Source organism: Gossypium arboreum, chromosome 5, assembly GCF_025698485.1.
Source record: "Gossypium arboreum isolate Shixiya-1 chromosome 5, ASM2569848v2, whole genome shotgun sequence".
In the NCBI taxonomy this organism is placed as follows: Eukaryota; Viridiplantae; Streptophyta; class Magnoliopsida; order Malvales; family Malvaceae; genus Gossypium; species Gossypium arboreum.
In genome coordinates, this window is record NC_069074.1 from 3,920,006 (window position 1) to 3,944,014 (window position 24,009).

At 34.6% G+C, this 24,009-nt stretch overlaps 3 protein-coding genes, 1 long non-coding RNA gene and 1 pseudogene across 5 annotated transcripts; 3 read left to right on the forward strand and 2 right to left on the reverse strand.

Annotated features, from left to right (window-relative positions):
• Window positions 1–85: 85 nt before the first annotated feature.
• Window positions 86–4,074, forward strand: LOC108471101 (probable receptor-like protein kinase At1g80640). 2 transcript variants are annotated; one of them, XM_017772687.2, is made up of 10 exons: window positions 86–1,028; window positions 1,379–1,552; window positions 1,662–1,912; window positions 2,005–2,137; window positions 2,241–2,304; window positions 2,383–2,479; window positions 2,626–2,728; window positions 2,942–3,060; window positions 3,162–3,251; window positions 3,665–4,074. In XM_017772687.2, the coding sequence occupies exons 1-10, from the start codon at window positions 866–868 to the stop codon at window positions 3,803–3,805; spliced, it is 1,335 nt and encodes a 444-aa protein (XP_017628176.1). In that variant the 5' UTR covers window positions 86–865; the 3' UTR covers window positions 3,806–4,074. The 2 variants fall into 2 exon arrangements, with proteins under 2 accessions (XP_017628176.1, XP_052883392.1); XM_053027432.1 differs by having other exon boundaries at window positions 1,012–1,054.
• Window positions 4,075–7,927: 3,853 nt separating this feature from the next.
• On the forward strand, window positions 7,928–10,013 carry LOC108474061 (probable receptor-like protein kinase At1g80640; annotated as a pseudogene).
• A 65-nt stretch (window positions 10,014–10,078) lies between these two features.
• On the reverse strand, window positions 10,079–14,031 carry LOC108474060 (aspartate aminotransferase, chloroplastic-like). Its single transcript, XM_017775948.2, has 11 exons — window positions 13,469–14,031; window positions 13,321–13,392; window positions 12,905–13,099; window positions 12,672–12,710; window positions 12,498–12,587; window positions 12,308–12,416; window positions 12,116–12,225; window positions 11,886–12,029; window positions 11,603–11,769; window positions 10,855–11,119; window positions 10,079–10,555 (listed from the first exon to the last, which is right to left on the reverse strand). The coding sequence occupies exons 1-11, from the start codon at window positions 13,538–13,540 to the stop codon at window positions 10,424–10,426; spliced, it is 1,395 nt and encodes a 464-aa protein (XP_017631437.1). The 5' UTR covers window positions 13,541–14,031; the 3' UTR covers window positions 10,079–10,423.
• A 635-nt stretch (window positions 14,032–14,666) lies between these two features.
• On the reverse strand, window positions 14,667–15,480 carry LOC108472860 (uncharacterized). Its single transcript, XR_001869612.2, has 3 exons — window positions 15,293–15,480; window positions 15,038–15,160; window positions 14,667–14,957 (listed from the first exon to the last, which is right to left on the reverse strand). It is a non-coding gene; the product is annotated as an uncharacterized LOC108472860 (long non-coding RNA).
• Window positions 15,481–19,130: 3,650 nt separating this feature from the next.
• Window positions 19,131–20,748, forward strand: LOC108472770 (protein PPLZ02-like). The gene is made up of 2 exons (XM_017774327.2): window positions 19,131–19,450; window positions 19,551–20,748. The coding sequence occupies exons 1-2, from the start codon at window positions 19,368–19,370 to the stop codon at window positions 20,023–20,025; spliced, it is 558 nt and encodes a 185-aa protein (XP_017629816.1). The 5' UTR covers window positions 19,131–19,367; the 3' UTR covers window positions 20,026–20,748.
• Window positions 20,749–24,009: the final 3,261 nt, after the last annotated feature.

The following is a 24,009-nucleotide window of genomic DNA, read 5'->3' on the forward strand; positions in this document are numbered from 1 at the left end:
TGATATTTATTTAGGGTTTTAACTTTTTAAGACTGTAAAACAACATCCTTTGACCAACATTTTCACATACTAATTCTTAGCATATTTATTAGGAAAGCGTAAAGCATCGAATTTTACAATAAATTTAAGGTTTTTTTTTTTAATTAATTTGCTTTGCCTGAACGTTGTCAAAGTGAGAGTCCCATGAAAACGAAAGAATTCCGTCCTTTTATTTAGGGTTAATGATGTTAAGAACCCTGGGAAAACGACCACTTGCTTTCATGTTGTTTAAATTAATATTTTTTAATTATAGTCTCTACTTTTCAATTCTTTGTTCATTGGCATAATTTTTGACAAGAAGGAAAACCCAAAATTTGTTTTTGTTTTTTCTTGATATATTTTGTTGACGAGGGAATTTTGAACATCTGATCATACAAGTGGAGTAGAGAAAAAAAAAAAACAGAACACTATGAACAGGTTGATGAAAGTAGATCAATGGTATTATTTTAAAAAGGCTGCCCACATGATTGTATTGCGAGCTTTGCCTCTGCCCCCACTCCCAACATAAACAGCTTTCCTCTGCATTCTTTTGATTCCTTTTTTGCCTTTTTTTTCCCTACTTTTCAAGATAAACGACAGTTAAAAGAAGAGCAACGCAAAAGTCTAGACCCTAGAAACCATAGCCTATACAAGTCTACAACATCCAAATTCCCAAATATAGTCTTTCTCTTTCTCTTTCTCTTGTCAGTCATATTTGAATTGAACCCACAAATTACAAAGCCTGGGACTTTTCTTCTATTCATATCTTTTTTCTTCATGTTTTCCTGAAAATTTGCTGTTACTATTAACAGTAAAAAGGTATTATTATTGTTTGAAGAAGGAAGAGATGAAGAAGCTTCTGCAGCTGTTTCTTTTCCTCGTTTCACTTATTTTTACTCATGAAAACATGATTGTTGTAGCCGTACAAGGTCCTCTTGCTTCCTCTTTATCCCCCGTTTCATCGCCCTTTTCTAGTCCCATCTCTGCTTCAGTGTCTGCCTTTTCTCCAGGTAGTACTACATTTTTGGTCATGAATGTAACTGCCCATTTCCTTCCTCTTTTTTTTTTTTTTTTTTGGGTTTCTAGTCTGTCAACTAGTGGACATAAAATACTTGTTTTTTTTCGACCGGCTAGTTAAACGACGGTCTTATCACAGTTCAAATTTCCATTCGGTGCATTTAATATTTTTTTGAATGTGGACAGTGTTCGTTTTGCTTCATGGAAATCTTACCCAGTTTATAAACAACCTTTTAAAAAAAAAAAGTATTTTTGAACTTGGTGGAAGCTTTCCTTTTTTTGTTGTTTTATATCCTAAAAAAGTTGTATTTTTGACTCTATAAAGTGGTTAATGGGATAGCAGGATTTCAACTGGGAAGTGAAGAACACACAAAGAAGGATCCACCCAACAAAATGTTAATCGCTATCATTATTGGTTGCTGTTCCTTGGGTGCAATTATCTGTTCGTTGTTTTGTTTATGGATTTATTACAGGAAGAACTCGCCCAAGTCCACCACAAACGATGCTAAGAACTCAGGTAACAGCCCATACCCTTTCAGTTTTTCTTCATAGTTCTGGAACCATGAGAGCTTGGGTTTAGGACTGATAATTTCCCCTGCTTCTTCTTTATGGTATTAAAATTGAAGATGCTGAGAAAGGGAGTGGTTTGGCACCATTTTTTGGTAAATTCAAGGCAACGAGGACGGTTTCTAAAGAGGGTTCTGCTTCATTTATGGAGTATAAGACACTTGAAAAATCTACAAACAAGTTTCATCAAGGTAATATTTTGGGTGAGGGTGGATTTGGGTGTGTTTACAAGGCTCAATTCGATGTTGGTTCTTTTGCTGCTGTTAAGAAGTTGAACTGTGCAAACCAGGATGCAAAAAGAGAATTTCAGGTATTATTTTTTATGGAATTCTTTTCTCTTTTTTTCCTTTAAAGAAATTTATTAGTTCCTTTTATGTGTTGAGTTACTGTATGGAATTGCAGAATGAAGTGGATTTACTATGTAAATTTAAGCATCCCAATATAATTTCGCTGTTGGGTTTTAGTAGTGAAAACGAGATGAGGTTTATTGTATACGAATTGATGCCAAATGGTTCTTTGGAAACACAATTACATGGTAACTTTTTTCTCCCCCCTGACTCTCATAAACAACTTAAGAAATCAACACTACAAAAAAATGTATTAATTTTGTTTCCGGAAAATTTTAAATTATATCGCAGGACCTTCTCGGGGATCGTCATTAACTTGGGATATGCGGATGAAAATTGCTTTGGATACAGCAAGGTAAGGCTTTGTTTTGATTTTTACTTATTCCTCTTAGATAATGAGTATATTCTTTAATAAATTTTAAATGTTGACCAGAGGATTAGAGCATCTGCATGAACATTGCAATCCACCAGTCATCCATAGAGATCTGAAATCATCTAATATTCTTTTGGATTCAGCCTTCAATGCTAAGGTAGTAATTATAGTGTAAATCATTAGACCTCCTACACTTTTTTAGTATACTGTGCATTATTATTATTATTGCTGCTGGACATTCATTACTAATGTCCTATATTAAGCCTATTGAAGCTCACATTCTGTCATTATGGCTCCATACAGCTTTCGGATTTCGGACTTGCAGTAACTGATGCAGCCCAAAACAAGAATAATTTGAAGCTTTCGGGAACTTTAGGCTATGTTGCTCCTGAATATCTTTTAGATGGTATACTCTCTGCACTAATCAGCTCTCATTTTCTGATCTCAATAAATATATGGGCTATAAGACAGCTGCACTAATTTTTATTTCTTTTTCATACTATTGACTTCAAAGGGATCTGGGAATGGGATATCAGCACTCATTTCACTTTCAGTATGAGTGAAATGAAGTTCATAACTCTTTTCATAAGAAGCTTAAATGCATTATCTGGTTTTGTAGGTAAATTAACAGATAAGAGTGATGTGTATGCTTTTGGTGTTGTGCTGCTGGAACTTTTATTGGGAAGAAAGCCTGTAGAAAAACTGGCACCAGCTCAGTGCCAATCTATTGTCACATGGGTAAGTAGGCCTTGATCTTATGTTAGTTCAGGTTTAAAAAAAAAAAAAAAGAAGAAGAAAGAGATTGAATGTTTGAAAAGCCATATTATTATTGAATGCAGGCTATGCCTCAGCTTACTGACAGATCTAAACTCCCTAGCATTGTGGATCCTGTGATACGAGATACAATGGATCTAAAACACTTGTATCAGGTTGGTAAGCTGCTAGTGAAAAAAATGTACTGTGAGTGTCATTACTTGGTTGGAAGCTTGATTTTGATTCTAAAATCTAAACCCAAATTTGACTTACTGTGTCAGATAAGTCTTACTGGTTAGGTTAGGTAGGAACGAGTGAACTGAGAAACACCCATTCTTTCAGTTTGGAGACTGATTTTCTTTATTTTGCTTAATTTGACTTTGTACCCCTTTAGAATGAAGATTCCTGAGCAAGCAACCACATAGAAAGATTTGTCCATTGTTCTTATTAGGCTTGACTATGCATGTCCTTGGGCAGAATTATTCCTCCATTCTGAAAAAGAAAAGAGGAAAGGTTGTAGCTTTCGGTCACTATCACTAAAGATCTGCTTAATGCTTTGCTAATTACATAGTGGAATCATGATATGCAGGTCGCTGCTGTTGCTGTGCTATGTGTGCAACCCGAACCAAGCTATCGTCCATTGATAACTGATGTGCTCCACTCGCTTATCCCTCTTGTTCCTATGGAGCTTGGAGGGACTCTAAGAGTTACACAATCTGCAACACCTTAACCCTACAAACTTCCTCTTCTGTGTCGACTGTCTCTAAATCAAGTATTTGATGATTCCATGTAATCCTGGGCTTTGCCTCAATTAAATCACGCATGCACATCAGTTCCATTGCCCAGATTTGATGATAATTTATACCGCAAAGTGTAGTCGGTCGAGCTGGTGTGGAGGATTTTCTGATTGTTGTTGATATCCTTTGTAAATTGCACTTTCTTCGTAATGCTTTCTTTATACGGCAATTTTAGATTCATACAAGGATAATTTGAACAAAATTTTGCCTTTGCTGTCCAAATCAATTGAATATGGCTAAAAGGATCGGTAAATCTACATGGTGCAGATGAGATATGATGATGTAAGCGTTAATTTAATGCATATTAGGTACACCTGCATGGGAATTGGAAGGCAAAAGAAGAAAAAAAAAGTATTTTGTGGAAATTAATCGGTTATTTATTTTATTTTTATGGCTCCCACAACTACGAAGGTGTAATACCCTTACCCGTATTTATTGTCGGAATAGGGTACGAGGTATTATCGGAGTTTACGAATTAATTTTTTTTTTTATATATTCAATATAGCCCTTTTATAAATATCTAATCTTCCTTGTAATATTAAATCGAGACCAATTCACATCAACCAAATTAATTCAACATATTTTCATGATAGATTCATGCATTTATATAAGATAACGTCATCATCTATCTATAACCAGGTTTGTTAACCATACTAATGGCTAACTTTACATTCATTTCACGTTAACATTTACTCTGTTAGCTTATACATGCCATTGATTTCCAAAATAAAGTTTCTTTATATACCAAAATCCTGAGGTTGACAGTGTGATGTGTCTCCGACCAGATCCGACCTCCGAGCTCTTAACACTACAAAACAGGGAAAAGGAAACGGGTAAGCACTGCGTGCTTAGTAAGCTCATGTAACAAGAATTATACTTACCTAATATTTTCAATACAATACAATAAACATCCATATATCCATTCAATGCATTATTACCCTAATATGCACAAACTCAACATTCAAGTTAGTACAATAATTTCCATGTACCAATAATATATACTATGATTGATGAGCTCGTCAATACCATGATTTCCATTTCCTTGTTATTTTTCCATATTTATCCCGTTGAATTTATCGGAATTTCGATGGATTTTCAGAGGTACACATTTATTGTACAATTCCGAGTCCGTCAATTCATATTCATGTGCGCACATATCCATTTCAGAGAGCACACTCCCGCGAACCTCAACCTTGCAATGGATTACCACCCGAGCTAAATCCTCGCAATATAAACTCATAGAGTATTGTCGGGATTACCACCCGTGCTAAATCCCGCAACGACAATTACTTTAATGAGCTTGGATCTAAATTACCATCAAAGCTAAATTGAGACCCTAATTCGGATTACCTGTTCGGGCTAAATCCATTTTACACATATTCTTCTGGAGGGCTATATCAGATAGGATCACCCGTCCTGCTAGATCCTTTTATTGTCAATTCCTTTTCGAGATCCATCGAATTTTCTTTTCATTCAACCGGATTTCTTCCCATTTTATCAAATATATCAATGTTTCATAAATTTCCATATAATGAATACTCAAATCATATCCACATCAATAACATACAATTTCAAGCATTTAAGAATATAATTCAAGTTACATGAACTTACCTTAATACTTGTTTGTAAACAAGAAAATCTACTAATCCCGAACTTTTCCTTTCCTAGATCTAGCTTCAGATTTGAATCTTCTGGATCTAAATAAATAAATTTAATTATCAATTTAATACATTTCATGTTCATATGCAACATTCTCTATAATTCAACTATTATTTATAGTTCATTCAAAGTTGTCTACTTAAGTCATAGTCACTAAATTATTTATAACTTCAGCTACGGAACTCCAAATTAAGATCCGTTAATTTTCCATGAAACTAGACTCATATATATTTTTACCATAAAATTTTCAGAATTTTTTGTTCAGCCAATCAGTACAGTTTATTCTTCAAAGTCACCCCTGTTCTGTTGTCTAACAGTTCTGACCCTTCTTCACTAAAAATAAATTATCTCTTTATACAGAATTCAAATGATGTTCTCATTTGTTTCTATTAAAAATAGACTTATTCAAAATTCTAGACATATAAATTTAAGTCCCTAATTATTTTTATTCAATTTTTTATAAGTTTTCAAAGTCAGAACAGGGGAACCCGAATTCATTCTGACCTTGTCTCACAAAATTCATTATATCTCAAAATTTACAAATCTATTGCTTACAATATTTCTTCTATAAGAAACTAGACTCAATAAGCTTTAATTCCATATTTTTTTCATCTTCTAATTCGATTCCTAAAATTTTTGGTGATTTTTCAAAGTTAGTCTACTGCTGCTGTCCAAACTGTTTTAGTGCAAGCTGTTTATTACCATTTTTCCCCTAAACTTTTAATAAATGATAATTTTGTCCCTACTCAATTAGCCTCTCAATTGAGCTGATTTTTCTCAATTAACATTTTGTTCTATCACCTTAAACTAGTTTACAACCTTTAGGAATCAGAATTTCAGCAATAGACTTTAATTCCAAACATTTTCACAATTAGGTCCTAAAAATAAATTTCCATTGAAATTGCCTAATAAAATCATCTCATAAACAAATTAAAGCTTTAATTTCATTCTATTTCATCATAAACTTACAGCACTAAACCATGGTGACTTTCAATTTCATCCATGAAATCAAAAACTAATGAATTTAATAGTAGGACCTAGTTGTAAAAGTCTTAGAAACACAAAAATTACAAGAAAAAGGCAAGGATTAACTCACTTGGTGCAAAAATTATGAAATACCAGTTTAGATAACCCTCCTATGGCATTTTTAGCTGCTGGAATTGAAGAGAAATGAAGAAAAATCTAGATATTTCCTATTTAGTCCTAGTTTCATTTAGTTAATTTTGCAATATTCCAATTTTACCCTTAATTTATCAATTTTTCTGCTGATTTCATACCCTTACCGTCCAGCCCAAATAACTTTTGGGTCTAATTCCTTTTAAATCCTTTCTCATTAGACTCTTAAGCTATTTAATCACTCTAGCAACTTTTACACTTATTACAATTTAGTCCTTTTCATTTAATTGACTACCCAAACATTAAAATTTCCTAACGAAATTTTAATACCACATTAATAACATTTCATAAATATTTATAAAATTATTTTCGACTCGGTTTTACTAGATAGAGGTCTCGATACTTTATTTTACCCAATTTCTTCAATAATTTCTTTTTCTAACTAATCACTAAATCGATAAAATTTTCCTATCAATATTTTCATACGATTTTCCTATCATATCAATTTTCAAGCAAAAATATTGAAATAAATTTCTCTTTAAATCGGATCTATGGTTACGAAACCATTGTTCCAATAACTTTGAATTTAGGCCATTACAGAAGGTATCGAGATTTGCAACGTAAACGTGTGCATTAGTTGCTAATCACCATAGTGATAAACAAGAGATCTGATTTAATATTGTGATTTGATTTCTTTATAACTATGGGTGGGAATGGGATGTAATTAATAAAAACGTGTTGCATTGATACCATTGATGGGATGCAATATACACAAACAGCAATTAAATGGAATTGAGAGGATATTTTTATTAAATCTTTGATTGATTAATTGCCGCAAAATAAAATAAAATCTTTAATTGTTGTAAAAGAGAAAAAAAAACCCAAAATTTATGGACTCTTATATAGTCTCTGGTAATTCTTATCGTTGCATCTTTAATTTAATGGCGGCTTTATCTCGAGGCGCGCTCTATTTATTTGATTCCCTCTAATATCGTGCTTTATTTCTGGAAGGAAAATGGCAGCCTAATCAATCGAGTTTCCTTTAATATGTATTTGAAATCTATTATATGCTGGCTGGATGAGAAAAGACTTGGTTTCCTTGATTGTATTCCATAAATGAATCAAATCCCAGTTTATTCTCTCATAATTGTTGGAGATTTCACCTCTTTTATCTCCGAAATATTAAATTTACTCGGATTTCAAAAGGCATTTTCCTGCAAAATTTCACCCTTTAAGTTCATATCCTTTGGCAAGTTTCAACTTTTGAGTACCGAAAAAAAATGGATCCAATACGCAAGAAATTGCTCATAGCAGCATTTACTATACTTTGTTTTTCATTTACTGCAATTTTATTGTCTTTGGTTTGCTTGTGGAAGATTCATAGGAAGAAGAAGAAGAAGAATTCAGAAAAACTACTTACTCAGGCTGATGACCAGAGCCTTGGTATGTTTTATTAGTCAAAATTAACGTTTGATTGGTATGATATTTTGTGAATCTTTTTATTATTATTCTGGTCTAATTACTTCATGTTTTGGTAGAAGATGCTGAGAAGGGGGTTGCATTATCACCATCATCATTCTTTGCTAAATGCAATTCATTGAGTACACTGTCACTCAAAGGATTTGCTTCATTTATTGATTATAAAATGATTAAGAAAGCTACTAAAAATTTCGATAAAATCAACATATTGGATGAGAGTGGATTTAAACTTGTTTACAAGGCCATACTTGATAATGGTACTGAAGTTGCTGTGAAGAAGGTGTTTTGCTTAACTAAGGGCATACAAAGATAATTTGTGGTATTACTATTGAACTACTTTTTAAAACATTTAGAACCCTTTTTTGTTGTTGTTGTTTTTCTGATTATGCTGTAATGCTTGCAGAATGAGGTGAAATTATTGAGCAGATTTCATCATTCCAATGTAATTTCTTCTTTTGGATATAGCATTGAAAATGAAACAGGGTTTGTGATGTATGAATTGATGCACAACGGTTCCTTGGAAACTCAATTGCATGGTACAAAATTTTTCCACCCTTGTTTAGGAACTCTTTTTTTATTTTTTTACTAACCCAATTCTCCCTCTTGATTTTAGGACCATCTCGTGGTTCTCAGCTAAGTTGGCATAGGCGACTGAAGATAGCTCTTGATATGGCAAGGTGAACAGTGGGCAGTTTCTAGATTTTACTAATTATAATATGATTTTAAATAATGTTTAATATCTTGACTTGTTTGCTCAGAGGATTAAAGTATTTGAATGAGCTGTTCATCCCACCCATCATCCATAGAAATTTAAAACCCTCGACTATACTATTGGATTCCAACTTCAATGCTAAGGTAAACAATGTCAAATGATGTAAACAAAATCAACTATTGAAATGTGTGAGTGTAAATTTATTTGCGCAGTTGGTACTGAATTCTTGGGTTTGCATTTAGATATTGTATTGATATTTTGGTGAGCTTTGGTTTCTTTCTCATCATTTGTATGGGATCCAGATCTCAGACTTTGGTATGGCTGCTGTTGTTGCTGGTGGTGGTGGCAAGGAAGGCGGGCTTAGTAGAAGTCTTAACTTTTTGGGCAAAACAGTCCCAGTAGTTCCAGAATCCATTTTGAATGGTATTCTCGTAAAATTTTCATTGGTTCTTCAGAATCTTTGGACAAGATACTGTAATTACAAAAATTTGTCACATTTTCCGCTACTGTACTATGATCTTGTTAGGGGAGAAGCTTACCTGTTTTTCCAGGTATATTAACAGATATGAGCGACGTTTATGCTTTTGGTGTTATACTTTTGGAACTTGTATTAGGAAGAAAGGCTTTAGAAACGTCGGAAGTATCAGGGCAGGAATGCCTTGTAAGATGGGTATGTCCGCGCCTGCTCCCACATTTATTCGCTGTAAGAATGTCTGGATTTTAGTACATTTAATATTGTCATTTATGAATGCAGGCCAGGGGTGTTCTCACCGACAGACATGTCATGCCCAATGTTGTGGATCCCGTGGTCAGAGGCACCATGAGTGTCAACCACTTAAACCAGGTTGGCCTAAAATTTGAATTTGATGCTATCATTCATCTAGACCGAGCTGATATCATATATGCTTACCACATTCAGGTTGGAGTGATAGCTTATCTATGCCTTGAAGACGAGCCAAAACATCGCCCATTGATAACCGACATTTTGCACTCTCTGGTCCCTCTTGTTCCCGTGGGGCTTGGAGGGACATTAACAGTTTAGCTGTGATTCTTTTCAAAGTAGTTTTAGTTTCTGAATTATCTCCTTGCATTTGATTCTGAACTTAATATATGGAGAGGATAATCTACTTGTTTATAAACATCTGCATTTTTGTATGTTGCAATATGTTTTGTGAGACGCTTTGGGCAGCACTTAATCTTTTGCTCTCACACAAAAAATCAATCCTTGATAATCCCAAGATTTAAACACAATTATTTAACATTTGAAAATAACATTACACAACAAATTATGAAACCTAAATTTCAACAGTTATCTCTATCATCAGTCAGGAACTCTATTGTAGGAGGCAATCTTATAATAAACAACCATGCGTTCTAGATTTGCTGGAAAACTACACCAGTTTCCACATTCAGCAAAACAAACTAGAGGATGCAAATTACCTCTATCAAAACTTGAAATATATGAGTGTTTAACGCCCAGCTAACACACGTTATTACAAAATCCTTTTTTGTAAAATCACCTTATGGTTTTCGGTTCAAATCAACTAAAATTCCAAGTTACCATCATCCCAGCTTTTCATTAATTTTAACTGACATTGTGGTAAGAATCAATGATGGCATCGGCAAGGTATTCACACTTGGCCAACGATAATCCTGCAAGGGATATCCTTCCATCCTTGGTCATATATATGTGCCACTTGGTGGTCATGTTATCACACTATTAAAAAAAAAAAACCAAATAACCATTACTAAGAATATTGCCTTATGATGCCTCAGAAAATTTATAATATGATACTTCTATTATCGACATGATCCAATTTTAACCAGTCAGGTATCTGAATTTTGAATCCATTTATCATGCTAACTCAAAGGTAACAGTGTTTAAATTCTAATACGTCAAAGGCCTTGCAAAACATGAACCCAACGCGAGGTTATAGGTCAAAGATGTGGTGATATAGAGAGTGCAATAAATGAATACTCCAAAAATGACAAAGAAAGGTGAGAGCAAGCTATTACCTGAGCTTTATTTAAGCCGGTGAATGAAAACATTCCAATTTGCTTAAGAACAAATGACCAATCCTTCCCACTTTTATCTTCGGAAGAAAGACTGTCGAATAATTTGTCTCTCACATTCTTGATTCTCCCAGCCATCATTTCCATCTCTGCATTCCACTCCTTGAAGAGTGCTGCATCCCCAACAATATTGGCAACAATCCTAGCCCCATGAACAGGAGGATTTGAGTACATTGGTCTAGCAATTCTTTTTAGTTGGCTCTTAACCCTGAAATAGACAGACAGAATAGAACACAGCCCTTAAACAATATATCAATTACCGTTCACAAGGACTAGAAGCCAGTATTAAATTATGTGTAACATGCGACTCATTTGAATTAATATTCATTAGAGCACTTGGTGAAGGAACCTAGGATGTGAAAAGACAATAATTCAATGGTTATAACTTTGCCAACAGATTCACGATGCAAATTAAACATAACCATCAAGTATTTTCTGTAAGATTAATTCTCTATGTATCAGAAAGTTAAGAGTGTTAAATATGACAGCATATTTACTTGAACACAATCTTACCATTGTCAAGAATGAAGGGAAATTAATATATCCCTGCATGTAACACAGCAAAATTACAGAAAAATAAAAGAAATCTAGCTACATGGCCTATTCTTGATTTGCATGCATTTCTAGTTGTTAGCTTAATTGACGAAAAGGTTCATTACATAACATTCCATGATGTTAAGTACAACTGCACCTTGCAGCAGCATCTGGTGATGAGCAAACGACATTAATTGCTCCAATCCTTTCTGCATAAAGGCCAAGATTTTTACTGTATGATTGAGCAGCAATGACCTCCATACCACGGGCCACAAACATCCTCACAGATGCTGCATCAGCACCAAGGCTTCCACTTGCAAACCCCTATCACCAAAAGTAAATAAACGAGCTCTCTAAATATTATCTTTACCAGAACTCTATATAATGGTACAATTTTAGACCACAACCTTAAACCAAGTTTTATATCAGGCAACTAATACCTGGTATGCAATATCAAAAAATGGAATATGGTTCTTCTCTTGGATAACATCTGCAATTATTTCCCACTGTTCAGGCGTTGGATCAATACCAGTTGGGTTGTGAGCACATCCATGAAGAAGAATAAAAGATCCCTCAGGAGCTGCCTGCAAAGTGCAATTTAATAAATCCTTTGAAGGGGAGAGATGATATTGGTATTTTTTCTTGTGAGCTTTTTAAGGCAGAAGATGACCTTGATGTCTGCCATCATCCCTTCAAAATCCAAGCCAACTGTTTTAGGGTCATAGTATCGGTATTCTGACCATGGGACCTTAGCATCATTGAAAATGTTCTTGTGATTACCTGTGAGACAGTTTCATTAATGATTAGAGTACATACTATTGAACAAATTTCCAAGCTAAGTTTAAGATGGTAAATTACCCACCCCACGTGGGAGATGATATCAGAACTTCTCCCCCGGGAAAATATCGTTCTATAAGCGCAGCAGCCAATCGAAGTGAACCAGTCCCTGAAAGCCCTTGAACTGTTGCAACCTGTTAAATTAAATACATACATTAAAATGAAACAAATTCAATCTTCTCAAACTTTTCCTTAACAGCAAAATTCTTAGGTACCCTTTGTTGCTTTATAACTGGGTTGTCTGCTCCAAATAACAAATCTGCTGTCACCTTATTGAAAGCAGCCAAACCTTCAATCGGGAGATACTACATGTGAAAATAGTCTACAATTAGAAACCTTAAAGGAGATGATGATTTCAGTTATATATGCGAATTAGTAAATTAAGTTACCTCCCGGTTTTCCCCCTTCTCCAGTAGAAGTTTATCTGCCTAGAAAACGGACAGTTTCCAGAATAAAAATAATTTCAGCTCAATTTATAACTGTTGAAGAAATGAATACTCACACATACAGCAACAAGCAAAGTAAATTAAAAGCTATGTCAATGAGAACTTAGAGGCTAGAGCAGACCACCACTCATAAAATTATATGAACTATCAACTACTTTAGGAAAGAACTCACTAACCTTTTTAACGACATCAAGGACATAGGGCTCTAGCTCTTCAGTTCGATAGGCCCCAACTCCAAGGTTGAGCTTCAACTCATGGTTGTCTGCTTTGAAAGCTTCAGAAACCCCAAGAATTGGATCAGGGGGAGCCATTGTTATACCTTCAAAACGAGACACATTGGAAGCGACAACCATTGATATTCGACCAAAAGACTGCAAACAACCAAATAACTCGGATGAAGATGCAAAGAAAGGGAAAAAAGAAAGAACAAAAATCCCAGCGGCCCGCAGTCGAACTATGTAAACCCTGCAACATAAGTGGATTACTACATACATTGATATAGGAAAATTTCCAATTATAATTACTTAACTACACGGAGAGTTGATCTACAATTGCGAATGGAACAGAAAATTATAGGAAGAAAAAAGAGTACCTTTATTTTCATGAAGGGATTGTTTTTCTCTTTTTTGAAGCACAAGCTGGTATTTCTAAGATTCAGTTTTCCCTGTGAAGATATCTTCCCATTTCTCAATAACCAAACAGTAAGTAAAATAAAAACAGAAGAAAGGGATCAGAAATACCTTTTCAATATCATGAGAAGAAAGTGAAGCAGAGGGAGTTGCAGAAGCTAAAGAGAACACCGATGAAGCCATCTGGAAATCTAACAGTCAGATGAGTAGTTGATTGAACCCTAAACTTTAACAATGTGAATTTGGGAAGGAGAAAGGAGATGAGTGGGGTTGGGTTCGAAAGGAGGTGAGCTCTCACTTAAGAACGATCTTAGAGAAATAAAGGGGCGATGAGTTCGAAGCGAAAGCTCGTGATGATCAAAATTCAAAACTGGGTCTATTTATTATTTATTAAGCTAAAAAAAATTAGTTAAAACCGTGAAATTGGTGTTGGAATCGGAAACCGCATGCGTGCCGTCACTAGCGAGATTGTGATTTGTGAAGGGGTAAAATATCGGTCATTCACGAAATAGTTGTAGTAGACTTAACAGTGAGGCATAGTCACTTGCCAAATGTCATTTGATAGGAAGGTTATATCGTTCACCCGACTCAGATCTGAATGGTTCAAGATTGATGACCGTGTCCGATGATGGATTCATGATGTCTACAGAAACAACAAACTCCAAATGTTAATTGGCACAATGACTGTTTTTTACGCCCTTTTTATTTCGATTTGTTATTTGATATACGGGTGAACGGGATTAAAATATAATCATATATCTCATTTATTTATTTATTTTTAAAATATCAAATGAGTACATTTGGTTGTTCCTTTATGAAGAAAATATCACAATAATTGAATAAATAAAAAATCCCAATCTGGGTTTTCTTTGTAGTCTAAATCAGTGAGAGCTGTTGGAATTGGAATCCATAGGATATTGAGACCGTATCGTGACCTGACTCAGACATGAATGGTTCAGATTTGACGATACTGTCTGATGTTGGAGTCAGAAAAACTACTGTAAATGTCTAATCTGCCACTGATTCATACGTGGAACTGATGACGGTAAGCATCATGCAATATCAACAACGATAAAATGCCCAACATCTGTAACCAATGAACTCTCTCAAGTTTCTCACAAAATAGCTACTGACAATGCACCATTCATCAAGTAGCACGTTCGTGATTTCAATTACAACATAAAGAACACAATGCCATATCTGAAGACGTCATTTTGATCGACTATGATCATTTTCATACTTCACCAGGCAAAAGAAATTGAAACAAGCGACCATGACTATGCTTAAATCATGCTAGAATATCCCATGATTTCCTACTCAAAGCAAAACTTAAATCCAGAACTCATTAAAAGAACTCATATAGTTGAAACAAAACCTGAATTCAAAAGATTATCTTTAAACCTAACCCATACAATTTCCTCACACAAACTGGAATTTACTTGATTTAAATGCAAACCCACAAGTTGTGTATAATCTATTTCTTTAACTGTAACTAACTAACCTAAAATTAGTCACAAATCAAGCTACAAAACACAAACAACAACCAAGAACCTCAAAACCCGAGCTTTGTAGACGCCAGTGCCTGCGCTTTGCATTATACCTAATAAAAAACGATAAAAATTAAAATCCGAAAAGAACAATAGCAAGAGATTAAAAAATAAACATAAAAATAAAGGAAACCTGATGGTATTATCTGTGCGCATTCGGATCCAGTGAGGGATAGGCCTATTTTGCCTCTTCTTCTTGGCCAACTTCTTCTTTATTATGAATGTCTTGTGCGACGGCTATTCATTTCGGTTCCATCTACCAAAATCAACATCAGATTAAATCAAAGAACTAATGTCAAAAGGAAAAATATCAAACCAAACAATCAGCATGTATATTAACTCATAAACTTATCACAAGATAGAGAGAAAGGAAATAATATCAAATTACCATTTTGGTTTTCTTCTTCTTTCGATCGGCTGCTCGGACCGACGACCGAAAAATCCCTGATTATAAGAAAAGAGAAAGAACCCTGGGAAGACGGAATTGAAATTGGCCCTAATTTATATGAAGACCGCGTTTGACCGCCATTAAGTTTGGGGCGCCGAATGCTAGTGCACTAGCTCAATTCGTAAAGAGAAGTATATTATTCTTACGAAGAGGCCCAAGAAATGTGAAGAAAGAGAAAAAAAAAAGTTGCTGATACAAATGGGCCGAAGATTCAACTCAAATAATCCGATTAGAGATTGTGCGCTATATTCCAGTGGATGGGTTCTAAGCCTAAAACAAATGGATCCTCAAAGATATTGCAAAGCCCAAAACCTTGAAAACAAGGAGGATTTGTTTTTAATATGCTGTTATAGACTACATTTGTACACCATATAACCTTACAATATCACCTCATTAAAACTCTTTAATACTTCACTATAAATCCTTACCAGGTATCATTTTACGTGCTTTTAGGGTTTTACCATGGATTGAATATTTTGATTTAATTTGTATTATTAGTTAGAACATTATATTATTGGTTAATTTGGATAGATTTTAGAATAATATTTAGCCATTGATATTTTAATTAGTAATAATTCTTTGTGAAATCGATATGTTATACTACTTACGTGTGTAATTTTTAATCAAAAATCATATAAATAGCTTTTAAGATAATTAAATTATTATTGATAATGTTACAACTTGCCACAAAACTCACATATTCACATAATCAAATTAGAAGACATGATGGTCTCCATTTTAATTGGCTGAAATTATAAAATTAACTTTGGATAAATCATCTTTAAGAATTAAAACTAAAAGAAATCTATTGAGACTCGATTCAAGAAATACATCATCGAAAATTGCACATTTAATTCATCCTACTTTAAAACTTTAAGTAATCATTTCTCGAAAACAACATCTCTAATTGTGTACATAAACCACGTAAGCGAAAGCTCCCACCGTGTGGAAAAAAGCAATGGCGTCATCTTTGATTGTTTGCTTATCACAGCATCAATCCCCATTGTTCACTCTTCCAATTTTGTTTCCTGTGAAAATATTTTGTGTTGTTTTTATTAAATTCTAGCCATTTGTGCTTATCAATTTTTGTTTTCACAATAACTCTTTCTGAGGTAGTAACATTTCTAATTCAAACCACGAGCAATAATGTACTTCAATTCTTTAATTCCCTTCAGTTTTCTATTAACTCATATATTCCAAATTGAAATACATTTTGATGAAAAACAAAACATACAATGAACATGGCATGAATATAGGTCAGAAATAGTTTTTATTTTTAAACTCTAGCTTGAAAGATTAATATATCTATTTGGAAGAGGAAGAAGTGGCAAACAAAGCAACACATGATCTTTCCAATTAAATACATAGTTAATTGCAATACATATAGCAATATTCCTATTCCAGCCACATGATTTTCTTCAATCAACCATCACGCATATGAAGTTTTAACTTGCCAACACATGTGCTTCTGCTTCATCAATCACCAACTTCTTTTTGTACCTATTTTGAAGCTACAAATGTTTTAATTTATGTTTTCATTTCTCTACTAACTTTCTTGTCTTTCTCTTTTCCTTACCTACCAAGTTAGTTTGATTCAATATTTTGGTTGGATTTGGCTTTACACTGGGATTGGAAAACAAAAATAAGCAATCTCAAGTGTTATTTTTAATTATTTTATCATTATACAAATAGCATAATTCTAAATGGGTTTGAATGATGTACAAAATAATAATTAAGTCTATTGTTTTAAAATTTTAAATTCTAATATATATATTTGTTTAAATTCATTACAGTAGTAATCAACGTATATATGGTAGCTAAAAGGGTCAGAGTAATCAACGTATATATGGTAGCTAAAAGGGTCAGAGAAACAAAACAGTGACATGATCACATGGAGATTATGGGATATCATTTTCATGTCAAAACTAATGATGGGATAAGTGGTATGGGGTTTCCAAAAAATTCAAAGAACCAGCCTGGCTAGCTGACCGCCTAAATCCCTTAGACTGCGGCCTGCTTCACGAACACAACATTTTCCTATCACATCATCTTCCTCCCCCTTTTTCTTCTCATCTCATCAACCCTAATCAAACTAAACCACACCCGAATATAGAGAATAAGAAACTTGTTTCAATTTCCTACGTTCATAGCCGTGAGCATGATTTAGCAGTCTCTAATGGTCATTGGATACGTATAAACAAATGTGGTTAGGAAAATACATAAGACAAGGCAAACAATAAATGTTTGAAAATGACGGGTGTTCTTATCCCAACAAATTTTTTCTCAAACAAATTCTATTTCGTTCAATCAAGTGTGTGAGTGGGCGAGTTGAAGGGAAAAGAAGCTGTGAAAATAGACAGAAGCGTGTATTGTCAGTTAATAGGGTGGGCGGCTGCGGCTTCACCTTGAGAAAGATTTTATGGATACCCACACAGGTTGGATATGAAACGACAGCCATATCCATCACCTTTCATCACCCATGTTTTATGCTTTCTTTTTTTTAGTTTTCTTCTTTTTGGATTCATCTTAATACGCGTCTGTGCTGAAGCGTGGGTCCTCTCATTTTTTTTCTTTCTTTCCAATTTAGGCCTTAATTGATTTACCTCTCATTTCATATTTTGACTTCTCTGAATATAGAATTTATAGGTTAGGTTTAGCTGTAAACCAAGTTTGAGACCAACTTTTTAAATGTTTTTCTATCCAATTACATGCTGTTTTGCTGCTGTGGCTTCTTTTTATGTTTGCATCCGTGAAAGAACTTGCAATTGCAAGCGTCTGTTTATTATATATACATATGTGCTGTTCAAAATAAAAAAAAAAGGTCTATTTTTGGATATTTAGGGTTAAATTGAAACAGGTAAGAGTCCAAAAATAGAGCATAAAAACAAACATCAAGTTGCCAACATTTGCTCAAGATATGTGTGAAAAAGTTAAAACACCACTCTGTCTTATTGTATCATTTAGTTATTCATTAATCAAGTAAATTAATTAGATAAAAATAGCAGCTAAGAAAAAAGTAACTTGAGCAATACTTGCTTGCAACTACCTTTTAACGTGCCTTTTACTTTGCGAATTGATATATGCATTAATAACCTTTTTAATCATAGTCGCACAAAACATAAAATTTTCATCGATTATATATGTTGAAAGATAGGGGATAATCCCAATATCTCTAGGATTTAAAGGGGGGGGGGGGTGAATTGAGCTGATAAATAGTGAATGAGAGAAAAAGAATGAAATCATTTAGATTTGTATGGTAATTATGGCTGTCTAAGATTCTTCGATTCATACATCCAACATAAGATTGACTCAAGTATTCCAAGCCTAATTGATGCACAGAATATTTCATTTAGGCAACAATTTGCTTTGCTGGTTTTATTACATAAAAATAATAATCTGCTCAAACTTCCACATGAAACACCAAATGGTTGCAACAACATGATAATACGAAAATTTTAAGATTCTTTAAAATATTATCATCACAAAACTGTCTAATAAAAATGGTTTTTGTGATATGTTAAAAGATTTTTTTTAGAGTTGAAACCAAAATTATAAGCTTTTTGTATTCTTTGTTGTTTTCTTTTTATGGAGCAACTTGTAGCTTCTGCACTTAAGTCATTATGATCTGAATTTAAGAATCTATGGGGATTTGACCTTAGAATTTCTATATTCTAGAATTATTTTTTTGAAACAAGATATATTGTTATAATAAGTTCATAAGCATGTGAATTGAAGTTTGAAATTTGGCTTCTCCTACATATTTATTCAACAATCATCACCAGGCAAATGTAACTAAATAGGTAGATAAAAAAAAGAACAAAAGATAGAAGACCCTTGAAACTCTGTGGGACCCACCAATTTTTCAAATTGCGTGACAGTGGATTTCCCCATGTCTGTCCTCTACAAAAAGGCCCCTCCCCTCCCCTCTCTCCCTAGCATCATCACTCTCACCCATTAGCTCATTCAGGCATTTCCGCAAACACTTTCTCAAAAGAAACGTTTCTTTTACACTAACATGGCTAGACCGCAACAACGATATCGAGGTGTCCGACAAAGGCATTGGGGTTCTTGGGTTTCTGAAATTCGCCATCCTCTTTTGTAAGTTAACTTGAGTTTCGTGAACCCTGAACATTACAGCTCTTCAGGCATGGGTTTTCTGTTCCTTATGGGTACTAACAGAAGCGTTTGGTTTATGCAGGAAAACTAGAATTTGGCTGGGAACATTTGAAACGGCGGAAGACGCGGCTCGTGCCTATGATGAAGCTGCAAGGCTTATGTGTGGACCTAGGACTAGAACTAACTTCCCTTACGATCCCAATGCACCTCAGTCATCATCATCCAAGCTGCTCTCAGCAACTTTGACAGCTAAACTACATAAATGCTACTTGGCTTCACTTCAAATGACCAAAAAACAATCAGTGCAGGAGCCAAAACGTGAGCTACCGACTCCACATATCATCACCAACAATGGCATTGCAGATAGAGGTAGTGGGACGGGAGTTCGCCTGCTGGAGAAGAGACCATTGCCAGTTCAAGAGACAGAGGCCAATAGGGTTGTCAAGAAAGCTCAAGTAGAAAGAACCCAGCCGTTCAAGTCTCTTGAAGAGGATCACATTGAACAAATGATTGAGGAACTGCTTGACTATGGCTCCATTGAAATATGCAATGTCTAGGCCAAACCTTTCTTCTCTTTTCTCCCTTTCACAGGTCAATGAAAAGTTGGGTTGAGGTTGATAAACTGTGTTGCCAAAGCAAACATTGGCCTTAAGGAGTTAAGGCTGGCTTGGTTTTTTACATTTTCCTCCATGCCAATGGCATTGATTCGCTAATTTAACCCATTCTTCGCAACCTTGAACCTTCCCACATATTATTTTCCAAGTGTTGTAGATCGTCTCTGTAGGTTCTAGTGTCTTACCTTGTGATGGTGTACATTAAGTTCCGTTATGATATATGTTACTATGTTATTATCACCTGCTCTGTCTCTTACTATTCAGTCATGGATTCGGAGGATGAACCGTAGGAGTTTTCTCTTTTCATTCTTCTCTCTTCTGCTAGCAATGTTGCAAAGTCGTGTATGATAAATTACTTTCATTGCTTTATTTTCACAATTCAAATGGACGTAGCTATCTGCCAAGATTAGGCAAGTCATGCTAGTGTTTTTCAGAGCAACAATAAAACCGTCATCTTTTGTTTATTTTCAAGGTTTCCACACCAAACGGTCGAGCTACACGCCCATACCAATAAACAAAAACGTTACTGTCATAGGGTTTTCCGTGATGGGCGGATCTTCTTTTAGTGATTTTTCTTCTTTCTTAAAACATGTAATTCACAAGGTTTTAGTATAATATGATAGAAACATCTCTGCCTTTGTTTCTTGGCAAGAGTCTTTTGTAGTTGATGAGGAAGCATTAACATGATCAAGAGTTCGGACTTGTGAAATAATAATGTTTTGGAAATTAATCAATGATCATCAAATGAACATTATTGATTCAGAACAAAAACTAGAAAACTTATTAATGAAGAAAATATTACATGGCTTACGAGGATCATTCAAAACTCAAGGATTTTCACAGTTTTTAAGATGCTTTAGCAATGCACATCATGAAGCTCCCTTGTGAGGACCATGGATGATGAAATGACTGACCTTTTTTTTCCTTTATTAGGTTTGAAAGGGGAGGGGATGGAGGGGGGGAGTTAGGTTCCATTTCAACCAAGCGCAGGCTTTTAGCTGGGGATTGCCGCTGCTAACGATAAAGGAAAGGGACACTGAATGTGATTGAGTGGGTATTCTAATGATTTTAGTAGGCCCATCTTTCATATCCTCTTCTCTCTCTCTGATGATTTTCAGGTAAAGAAGGCATGTTAATTATCTTAGGCAGTATGATCTTCAGACATAGCTTCGGATCCTGTCAAGCCAAACCCACAGTCACTGTGAGACAAGCAATTTCTTTTCTATCTTCATTCCCCCACTTTAATCTCCACATAAAGTAAGCTGGCAAGCACTTCCTACCATTATTCTAAGTTTATCAAACAGTATATCTAAAAATGGTAGCCTTTTTCACTTTCTAAATTTGGTAAGACAACAAATGAAACAACCCCATGAATGAAGAAACAAAACTAGAGCATTAATTTAAAACAACAGTTTCTAACTGATGTAGTCTTAAAGCATAAGCAGGGATTCCCCTGCTTTTTTGGATATAGAGAGACCATTTAACTTGATCCAAAAGAAAATAAAATCCCTTGTAAACAGCTCTACGAGCAATATAATTCAACCTATTTTTCAATGATTAAGTTGCATGGATGGTTTATTTTAAGTATTAAAAATGAATGTTTGCTTTTTGGTTCTTGGTGTGTAGTCTCCATCAATGAAACTTCATGATGGTTCACCTGTTTGGGAATTGATTTTGCTCCCCACAACCATTAAAATAAAGTTGTTTTTATTCTCATTATATTGTTCTTACTTTTGATTCAGCAAAGGTGATTAAATCATGGCATGATAGTGAGTTTACTATCATTAAAAGTTTGAACTTCTGTCACCTTTGGCCTCCCGACATTTTTAACCTGACCTACCAATTTCCTTATCTCAATAAACTTGATGCAATTCCCACCAATTACAGCATTGCCCTGCTACAATCATTTTCATATATTCGCTTGGTAAACTGCTTAGAGACAGAGTGTAATTGCACTTTATTGTGAACTGATCAATTTTCCGGATAAGTTTGCAAGTTAGCTCTTTAACTTATCTATCTATATTAAGAGTAGTAGAATCCTATTTTACCCTGATATTTCTGTATATGTATGTGTTGTATAATCTTTCAAATCAAAGATTTGAGTCAGTTTTGGCTCTTATGGGCAAGTTCAAATTTCATACAAGTACAATAATCTGGCAACCTGTATGAAATTTGAACTTGTCACGAGCCAATACCGTCTCAAATCAACTAAAACATAGAAAAAAAAGAAATGTTGAAACAGTTTGGCGAGTTTTAGCAGGATGGTCTGTTATAAGATTTCTAATCAAAGAGTTGATGCCAAACGGGCCTGTTGGTAATTGATGTTGAAAAGCAAGTTCTGAGTTGAACATAACCGAGTTTGTCTGGTCAAATAAGTGGAGTGCTCCATGTTACCAACCTAGTAAAAAAAAAAAATCGTACAAACTCAAAGTGAAAGGTTTGCTTTGAATCACACTTCTTCGTGAAAAAAAAAGGGAGAACACAAGAGTCAAGGATGAGATCTTCCTTAGAAGAAAAGTGGTCAAAAACCAATCATGGTGTACAGAATCTCGTGAGGAACTGTTGGGGATAGAGGCAATCATATGGCCTTAAAACCCTTTCCAGAAATCACCCATTATTAGTGCTGAGATTGTCTTCCTAATGGGGTATTATCTTCATTTTAAATGCGGTGTAGGAAGTGAGTCATGCAAAAATCCAAAAGGCTAAAACATATTTTTCAAGAGTGCTACCAAAAGGTAGTTGGCCTACACCCTGAAAAGGCCAAAAACTACTTTCAACAAGTTTTGGAGCATGAACTCTACCTTTAAAATTTCTCAAGGAGAAGCTCATCTTTTTGTATGTACTGGTAGGGCCTATAACATCATGGTGCAGTGCATGCCATGCCATGGCATGTCATGGTCTTCCCCTTTTCTCCATTCTGTTCACATGGATGGTTATGTGAATGCCAACATGCATATGGTTCAGCTCTTAAATCTCCATTTATTTATGTTAAAAAGACAAGACAAAAAAGAAAGAGGACCCTCTTGTTCTTCTTCCTTTCCATCCCTCATTCCCTACACCCTTTCTTACTCTTGTCTTTTGCTCTTTTCCATTCATAAATCATGCTCATATTTATTATTAAGAATCTTTAATGTAATTAATTATGCATCAATTGATTGTAAGTATCATTTTCTTCACCTAGTGGCATCACAGCCAGTATCATTGAAGCTCTTATATTGAAACCTCTCTTAAGCAATACCTGCCCTGTAATCTACTAGTATCAAATTTCAATTCCCTGAAAGACTTAATGAAAAATACAACCGAAAATAGTTCAAATGTTGGATTTTCAATTTCAATGGTTTGATTAGATTCCATTTTGATGGTGACTGCTTTTTTCTATAGCATTTTTTAGCACGGTTCATTTCAATCAGTTATCAATGACTGCAATACAGTATAGTTGAAGATGGTAAGGAAAATTGGAGGCATGTCACTTTATAGATGATTTTTCAAGATTAGGTAAACTGTAAACAGTTTTATGTTAGCTTGGCAGGACATAGGGGCGAGCCATTGATGAAGAATGCATTGGGGCACATTCTTTTTTCTGATTCATTTACTACCCCCACTATCAGACCAAGCAAGAGTTACTTTAGAGCTGACAGAAAACACTTTGTTTCAGCTCCACTGCCTTGTCTTAAGTCCAGTCCTTAATGGTATATTACTAATAACAGCTTATCTTTCAGTACAATATAAAGACATGTTTTGGAAGTAGGTAACTGCTACTCCAACAGAACACGAATGTGTAAGTTCTGACAGCTATTGCCACTGTTTAAAGATGTTAAAAGAAAAGGATGAGATTAAGTGATAAATTGTTGAGAGCAAAGACATACTCTAGTTTACCTTAGACCCTATGCTAGAAGTGATATTCTTTATCTTTATACAAATGATTTT

Coding starts and splice junctions, on each gene's coding strand:
- LOC108471101 (XM_017772687.2), top strand. CDS start 866: ATGAAGAAGCTTCTGCAGCTGTTTCTTTTCCTCGTTTCACTTATTTTT. Junction 1,553..1,661: donor AAACGATGCTAAGAACTCAG/GTAACAGCCCAT, acceptor TTAAAATTGAAG/ATGCTGAGAAAGGGAGTGGT. Junction 3,061..3,161: donor GCCAATCTATTGTCACATGG/GTAAGTAGGCCT, acceptor TATTGAATGCAG/GCTATGCCTCAGCTTACTGA.
- LOC108474060 (XM_017775948.2), bottom strand. CDS start 13,540: ATGGCTTCATCGGTGTTCTCTTTAGCTTCTGCAACTCCCTCTGCTTCA. Junction 12,588..12,671: donor AGAAGGGGGAAAACCGGGAG/GTAACTTAATTT, acceptor TTTCACATGTAG/TATCTCCCGATTGAAGGTTT. Junction 12,226..12,307: donor GATATCATCTCCCACGTGGG/GTGGGTAATTTA, acceptor ACTGTCTCACAG/GTAATCACAAGAACATTTTC.
- LOC108472770 (XM_017774327.2), top strand. CDS start 19,368: ATGGCTAGACCGCAACAACGATATCGAGGTGTCCGACAAAGGCATTGG. Junction 19,451..19,550: donor GAAATTCGCCATCCTCTTTT/GTAAGTTAACTT, acceptor TGGTTTATGCAG/GAAAACTAGAATTTGGCTGG.